Source organism: Lactuca serriola, chromosome 4 (assembly GCF_051521515.1).
Source record: "Lactuca serriola cultivar US96UC23 chromosome 4, Lser_US96UC23_V15, whole genome shotgun sequence".
NCBI classification, from domain to species: Eukaryota; Viridiplantae; Streptophyta; class Magnoliopsida; order Asterales; family Asteraceae; genus Lactuca; species Lactuca serriola.
The window spans coordinates 337,184,569-337,193,596 of NC_136411.1; the positions used below are offsets into that span (position 1 = coordinate 337,184,569).

The 9,028-nt window shown below is 32.5% G+C and overlaps 1 protein-coding gene across 1 annotated transcript; it reads right to left on the minus strand.

The window, feature by feature from the left end:
• Window positions 1–217: 217 nt before the first annotated feature.
• Window positions 218–3,707, minus strand: LOC145097480 (putative pectin methylesterase CGR2). The gene is made up of 7 exons (XM_079035046.1): window positions 3,450–3,707; window positions 2,708–2,869; window positions 2,471–2,510; window positions 2,308–2,346; window positions 1,778–2,152; window positions 1,641–1,696; window positions 218–590 (listed from the first exon to the last, which is right to left on the minus strand). Exons 2-7 carry the CDS (start codon window positions 2,828–2,830, stop codon window positions 438–440), a joined length of 786 nt encoding a protein of 261 aa, XP_078891172.1. The 5' UTR covers window positions 2,831–2,869; window positions 3,450–3,707; the 3' UTR covers window positions 218–437.
• Window positions 3,708–9,028: the final 5,321 nt, after the last annotated feature.

Consider the following 9,028-nt stretch of genomic DNA (forward strand, 5'->3'; position numbering starts at 1 on the left):
TAAACTTTAAGGCTTTTTATTTTCCACCTACCAAAGTACAAAAATCCTAACCTCATCTAATGAAGACGAAGGTTTTTTTCTACCTACCACGAAGCTCTCACAATAAACTAGGTTAATTTTATTGGTTGTAACAAATATTTTTAAACTATTTAAGCTATCAATTCATGTTTGAATCTTTCTACATATCTAGCAATCAAATAACGTACAACACACAATGTATAATAAAACTTGATTTTTCATTTTAAATGAAATAATGATACAACTATTGAATCGGGTCATACAATTCCAATTCCAATGAATTAGTAAAATAAGAAACAACATAAAGGTGGTGATGGAATTAAACATCTTCCACCAAATTAAACCAAAAACAACATAACTATATAAATAATTATATATATAATCTATATATTTCTCAAAATGATTATAAAATCGTTAGATTAATGGTAAGAATTCAAGTGGAAAACTTGGCATTTTGGCTTATATGAACTCTTGGAAGCAGCCTTTTCAAACTTCTTTGCTGCATCTTCGTTTTCTTCAAGGCTTGTTTGAACAAAAAACCTGGCCCACCATGATGCACTCCGCATTTTAGCCTTCAAAAAAAAAAGCCATTTAAATAGTTATTTTCAAATATTCAAAAAAAAAAAAAGGCTAAATGCATCGTTTATTATAGCATCTTGCTTTCATTTTTTTCTATTACAATTTACAACATTGTACTTCCAATATATTTTTTTTCTAATTCACAAGAATAAATTGCCGGAAATAGCAATGCACTTTACTCTTTTTACGAATATTAAAAATGTACTTTAGTTTTTTTTTTAACAATATGTAACTCATAATATTCTTTACACAAAATAACAACATACATAAAATTTTTTACTCATAATAGCAATGGGATTGCATTTCTTTACCATTAATAGCAATATGTAAGTATGTAACAAATAAAGTGCAATACCAATATTGTTAGAAAAAATGTAGGTACATTACTATTAAAGGTAAAAAAAATTGCATTGCAGTTATGGTAAAAAGTAAAAATATAGTACATTTCCCATTTTAGTAATTAGGGTAAAATAGGTTGCTATTCGCCACAATTTACCTTGTTCACAAACTATATTTTGAGAAATTGGTTAATGAAAAAAAGCACTATATTTTTCCAAATATTCGGTTTACACTTTAACCACCCAATTTTCAGTTGTGCTAAAAAAAAACACTCATTTTTAGATAAAAATTCTATCATAATGACTTGCATTTGTGCTAAAAACCATCAATTTTTATTTTTTCTAAAAAACACCCATAAATTGGTGGTTAAACTGAACTTTTAAAAAAATATAGTGTTTTTTTCATAATGAATCTAACATATTACAGGTAACAATGGTCGCACTGAAACTTTTTACCAAAAAATGGTGGTTTTTTCGGAACTTATGAAAAATCGGTTCTTAAACCGAATATTTGGAAAAATATACCTTTGAGAAATCTACCCAATTCTTGAAATGAAAATTGCTATAATTTATAGTAGGTAGATTTTTTAAAATAAAATGTTGTAATTGAAAGCAATGTAAGTAGGATGATATAATAAACAAAAGTAAATGAAAGTATGTTGCTATTTCTAGCATTTAACACAAAAAGCACTATCAACTGCTTACCGGGCGTCCAAATTTTGATGCTTGTTGGAGTTTAGTTTTTGAACTACTTGGTTTACCTTAAAGAATTACACAAGATTCAAGTTAAAATTACCAACTTTTAAATTTAACCTTGATAATTATTCTTTATAAAAACTTACCTGTGAATATAACAAGATTTTGAGCAGAAACTCTTGCCAAATCGGGAAGTGTTTTGTTGAGGTATTTAGGAGATAAATAATCAACCGAATCCGAAACTATAATGAGAGAAAATGACTTAGCCCTATAAGGCAAAGGGAACTTGATGTCAGCAACACGAACAAGTCCCTTTCGCACAAGACTCCTACATGACACGTCAGCATCTTCTATATCATACGGTTCAACTCCCCATGCTTCAGTGTCCTTTTCTTTTGTCAACTGAGACACTATTGAGCAAGTATCGGGCCCCACATGCAGTACTTTATGCATGCTATCACCATACGTTTTCTTTAAAATGGGAATCGCCGTGTGAACATCAAACGTACAACTAAAGTCACCTGAAAAACGTTAAATCTTGTGAGAAAAAAGTTATACTGCTTCTGCAGACTGCTAAAAAGGTTATTCTTCCAGCAACCCCTGAGCTGAGCCGGCCCACACTGTGAGCCAGTCCATATTGTGTGTCGTTATGGATCTTAAACAAGAAATCCATTACCTTGAATCTTGCTAAATGCTTTATAGTCCCCGGATCCACCTACATTCAAGAAAAAGTGCTAAAGTAAATATAAGAAGCAAAATGCATACACATTTAGGTGAAATATCATGAATTTTGAAACAAGAATGTAGAATTGAGTCTTGTTAACAAGATTAGTACAAACCTGAGCCCCGATAAACATAGCCAATCACAAGGACAGTTCCCTAAGCATTAAAAAAGATTGAATTAAATTTTGTGTGAGTTAGAGTTACAGCATTGTGACTGATATATACATATATGTATATATCAGGCACAGTATGTATCAAACACAGTGTGCTTGATACATACAAATACAAGTATCATAGGCACAATGTGTCAGATACTTGTACTAAAAACAATACTTGAGAGATTATGAACTTACAAGTAACACAAGTACAACGGATAATAGAGGAGAAGCTTTTGATTTAGAATGAAAAATCCCCCCTAGTGGATTGCTTCCACCACCCACAAATCGCCTTGTGGGATTACCTGGTCTTCTTGACATGGCTATTTGTGTAAATTATATTAGCTTAAAAGACTCCAACTGTATGAAAAAAAATCATCATTAGAAGCTTTATAGACATGTTTTTGTAATTATATACTCCATTAGTCCAAAAGGTCCAGTTCTGATTTTAAAGATTTACATCTAGTACTTTTCAGATTCATAGTTGAAAGGGATTTTAGTTTCTTTATTCCAAAATGTTAATGTTATTGTATTATCATAATGTTGTCGATTTGAATTACAAATAGTGAAAAACAAGTCATCTGGGTAACGAAAGTCTACATGTGAATCAAGGATCAAATCTATCAAGATTCAACAGGCAATGACAAATCATATAACAAAAAGTAAAAGAAACAACTACATTCACCTGATACAAAAACGGCATTTGGGTTAACAAAAGAGGCAAAAAATATATGATTGAATAACGTCACAAGTAGGACTTTCCATAAATGGAAAGACAGAAAGCAGAAGGGCATGAATCCCAAGAACTTGTTTTCATCAGATTGAATCAAAAGTCAAATAACGATTCAAGATTTTCAAAACCCATGAACAGAAATCGATCATACGTTGAAAGAAGACTGAGAAACTTGATATAGATAGTAATGGAGTTTAAAGCACTGACCTTTGAAGATGAATCTGTTAATGGGAAGAAGTCATCTTTTTCTTGGATCTATAAAGGCTGGATCTTGGATCTGTTAAAGAAAACGAGTTGTGTGTGAAAATTGATGCTTTCAGAAATCAGACGTTCAAATAGTAGGGGTGTGAGCTAGAAAGAAATAGACAGAATTAAAGAGTCGAACAAGTTGGGAAATCTGATGGGTAACGGGGTGTCGTGGGCCACGTTAAAATGATTTTGGATCTTGATTTCTCTGTCGGCAACGCTGGTCATAAGCTTTTCTTTACTTTTTATTTGTCCTTTTTCAATAATATGGTTCATTTCCGACCATGGCATTGTGGTGGGGATCGAATTAAAATGACGTCGTTTTGGTCCACAAATTTGGTCATAAGCTTATGTTGATACTTGATACATTTTGAGAGAATACAAATTATGGTCGATCGTACAAATTGGATCTGGATAGAGAGATTTAGGGTGAACAGAGTGCACTTTTTGATGAGGTTATTGTTCAAAACTAAAATGTAAACCGTAAATACAGTTATTATATTTTCGAAACCAGATGGTGCAGCTATTTTTACAGTGCGATTATGCAGTTTTTTTATAAGGCTGTGGTTTGGTATTTAACCGCGTGAAAATTTATTATGTTCGTAATGTTAATACTTACATATCAATATAAACTCATTGTTAGGACAAAATAATACGTTACAATATTCATATTTTAATAAAAATATGATCATTAAATTATGAATGCGTTGTAACAATAATTTTTTTTAAATATATTGATATTAATTCCTAATTGTTAAGTATAAAACTTAATAATTTTGATGTGTTTGGTTATTTTTTAAACAATAAAATAGTGTATAAAATTAAAAATATTAACAAAGTATCTTATTTTGATATACAAACACATACATACACACGTACGTGTGTGTGTGTATATATATATATATATATATATATATATATATATATATATATATATATATAGGATTAGGTGTCTAAGGCAATAACTAAATTGGTATATGTTTGAACTATTATCAAAGTCCTTTTGGATTGCCCTTAAACCTGGTAATTGAATATGATGACTTTTAGAGAAAGAAGCTGATTTATTGATTTATTATATGATTAATTGTCACACCCCGTTAAAAGCAGAAATAAAAGGGTGACATGCTAAGGTCTCATAACACAAGGTAATAGAAGTACCAACCATAATCCTTGATCATTTTAAGTTTGCACCATATTCGAAACAGTAACATTTTAGTTGGTGACTTGGCTTACTGATCGTTTCCCGAAAAGCATGCAAAAATAAGGGTCAACTATAAAATAGTTGGTGAGTTCACATGTTTATAATGGAATATCGTTTCAGGAAAATAGTTTTGTTCAATGAAAAGTTTGAACTCATAAAAATAATGAATGCTAATGCATTCCTGTTCACAACCAAGCCTAACGACCGTTCTTGACCCGTTCTATCATGTCCATGTTTTCATGATATTTGTTCACGGAAATATGCACTCACAATTCTCAACGAGTGGGGGCTGTTTACCCCAAATAATGTTATCAATACAATTGTCGGCTCGAATACGAGTTAATAGGTTGTATCGGTTCTCCGAGGACTTAACATACAAAGTTCATAACATAGAGTTATATCACAAAGTTTATAGCAAAAGCTTAGTAAACAACATCGTTCCAAGTTCAATGAGCTCATAAAACATAGCTCAATAAGTTCATAAAACAAAGGTCAACAAGTTCACAAAATAGAGTTCATTAAGTTCATAAAACAAAGTTCAAAAGCTCATAAAACAGTACAGATAGTTCATAAAAAAGTAGCATGTTTTCCACCCTAAAACATGAAAATGGTAAAAAGGGGGCTGTGGATACTCACAAGGGAGAGTCTGCGGTTCGAGCTTCGCAGTTCGGTGTTGTCGAGGTCGATTTCTACTAGTGCCATACGGAACAAATAGTTTCTAGTGAGATATAACTCACTAAACCTTTATCCAAGAACTACCTATCCAACTAGTAGTGTCGCAAAGTGCCCAAAGTTTGTTAGTTCATTATCGGTAATATTAGATTCACGGTGTCTTGTGTTCAAAAATCCACAAAGGCATGAAAATGAACTCTAAAAATTACAAAAATTTATTTTCTGTTTCTAACAGAGAGCACGAGTGTCCAGGAATTTTATAGAAAATTTTGAAGGTCATTTGATATTTAATTGTAATTCAAGTCTAAATAATAGGAAAAGTTCAAATAAATAGTAAACGGTTGCGAAAATTCCCAAATTAATTTTTAAAGGTTCTCACGGTGTTACCAAAGTTGAAAAAAATATGGGTTCGTGCCTTTGAGTCTTATGACCTGGCTTTGTAAATTCATGCTCTAATTCAATGAAAAATCTGAGCAAAATACCAAATTGTATAAAAATTTAGATGTCATCCTAATTTTGTGAATATATCAGTTCTACAACTTTTCATATTTTTATCTCTTCTGTAAATGATTATTTTGATTTATTTTAAATTTATGGCCATTAAATTCTTATTTTTGTAGAAAAATAAGGATTTTGTTTTAGCACTTAGGTTTTACAGAACATTCCTTAAACACATGACCTTTCATAAATGTAACGCATGCGTTTCCAGGCTAGGCATTTTTTGTTGATGTAATAGTCTAGGTTAACCTTTGTAACTTTGAAGTATTAATGATGAAATATTTGAGTATTATGTGAATTATGTGTTTGTTTTCTTAATTATTATGATTTAATGAATTAAGAATAAAATAAACGTCAAAATTAAAGTGTGAGATAAGCCCGATATCTTTACATTACGTTTTAGTGGTTGAAACAAGGATTGCGGAGATATAAGGAACGCCGAAATCCGAGTTATAACGAAGAAGTAATGACCCGTCGAAGTTTCGCGACAGAACCGACACGACGCTGAGTAACGTAAAAATTGAGTTTATGCTAGAACGATAATTAGCCTTAGTGATCTAAATGAAAGTCGTCGAGTTTGTTAAACCGAGAGCATGCATAAAAAAGAACGCCCATATCTGACTTTGTATGAGGAAGTTATGATTTTTCGAAGTTTCAGCTTAGCAGTGTGCAGCCCGAAACTCGAATATGAGATCGAGTGAATTCTAGCCGAAACAATCTAAACGAGAATCGAAGATCTCGTTGATAGCAGTCCAACGGAAGAAAGACAGACGAAAACGGACGTCGGATGAAGAAGTTATGAATTTATAACAGAGTTTTCCTGTCCCGGCCTGCTAAAAATAAATAATAAAAATAAAGTCAAAATTAGCCGACGGTGTGACAACCCGATATTTTGAGACAATAAAATGTAACACCAGTCAAATTTATGTCAAAATATAACTTTCCTAAAATCTTATTTGGTTTAAATAAAGTAGTAGGAATCGTATCAAAGTTTTCGTACATATAAAGAACCCTAAAATCCGAGTTATAACGAAGAAGTTATGATCAACTGAAGATTCTCGGCAAAACCGACAACACCGATTAAACGAAAAACGCGAAGTTTCAACACAATAGTTTTTAGCCTTAAGTATCTAAATGAAAGTTGTACATAACATTAAACCGTAAACATACGTAAAAAGAACGTCCAAATCTGACTTCATATGAGGAAGTTATAATTTTTCCAAGATTCGGATATAGCAGTAGACAGCTAAAAACTCGAAATAGAGAACGAGAGACTTTTGGCCGAAACAACCTAAATGAGAATTGAAGGTCTCAACAATATTAGTGCAACGGTAAAAAGTCTGACGAAAACGGACATCGGATGAAGAAGTTATGGATTTTTAACGGATTTTTCGTGTCCCGACCCGTTAAAAATAAATAATTAAAAATAAATTCAAAATTAGCCAATGAAGTCTAAACGAGAGTTGTAGAGTATATTCTCACCTACCCGTGCATATAAAGAACGTCGAAAACGGAGCTCGTACGCGAAAGTTACGGATTTTACAAGTTCGAGGCCCAAAATCTGAGGCTGTCAGGTCTGCCACGACGTGGCACGGTTCGCCGCGACCCGGCCAGTGACTGAGAGTGTCCAATCAACAGAAGAGGATAAGGCTGACTCACCACGACGTGTCACACCCTCTGCCACGACGTGGCACACCCTCTGCCACGACGTGGCACTCAAAAAATGGCCCTATAAATAGATTTCAAGGGCTCCAGGTTTCATTGCTCAGTTTCCTTCTTTCTCGCACCGAAACTCTGCGTTTAAGCCCCTGAGACCCTCCCGAAGCCCCGATTTTCACCTTCAAGTTCCGAAGGAAGGTTTTGTGTTCCCGAGATTCCCGAGAAAATCAACTTTTCCAAGTCGAAGTTCTGCTCGATTATCATCTCGCTTTCTCCCAATCAATCAAGTGAGTTCATACCCCCTTGAATTAACATTTCAAATGTTGTTAATGATTATAAATGCTTTATAGGGGGGAATACAAGTGGAATCATGTTTAGTTATTATATCAATCACATGTGATTAATAACTAACATGTAAATGGCTTTACTTTACGTAACTGTTTTACCAATCAGATTTCTTCAAATGTTTATCTTAAACGTTTTTAGGTGTTTAAAACACTTTATTAAGCTGTTTATTAAACATTGTATGTTCATTTCAAACCCTGTTACATTGTGTTTCAAACAAAGGTTCCTTTATACTTAAACCGTTTTTGTCAAACAAATACTTCCAAACCGTTTTACAAACTGACATCAAGTCGATCTTTTCTTAGGTATTAATTTTTTTCAAAGGTTTTATAAAACTCCTTATATGCTTTTATATTGTCAATTGCATGCCTATATATGTATAGTTATATAAATAATGTTTAAAAGACTTAGGAAGGCTAACCCGCTTTATTTCCTTTTCCCCGTTGGGATGTGGTCTGGTAGGGTATCGGGTATCCGTCTGAAGGTTGTTTAACTATCAGTTATATATCATGTATACATATAGAGACATAAAAGTTTTCCTCGGTCAGTTCAGTACCTTTGGGTAGCAAAGGCATACTTCAGGTTATACACGTATATGGTTAGTAACTATTATAGGTATAGTTAGGAGATACCACTTACTATTCCAAGTACAGGGTATCACACAAGAGTCAGTTCATTCATGAGTCTATACTAGTACATTACATGATACATGAGTACGTTTACATAGATACGCTTACATGAGTACGTTTACATAGATACGCTTACATGAGTACGTTTACATGAATACTTTTACATGAATACTTTTACGTAGATGTTATATGGCGAGTTACTATTACATATTATATGTGTAGATACTGTTATATGGCGAGTTACCATTCAAACTTCAACATCACAAACCACCACCTCCAGCCTCTCTGTAATTCTTTAAGAATCAGAATTCATTCTTTAATAATAAGAATTCATTCTTTAATAATCAAAGTTAATTCGCGGTAAAAAAAATCATGCTTATTTTTTAATATTGTAAAAAGAGAAATAAGTAAATATGCATTGATGTTATATAGAAAAAATGTATTTTAGTCGATATTAGGCGTACAGATGATGGAAAAACTATTTATTACTTGTTTGGTCAAAACCCAACTATGGTTCAAACAGTTGAACCATAACT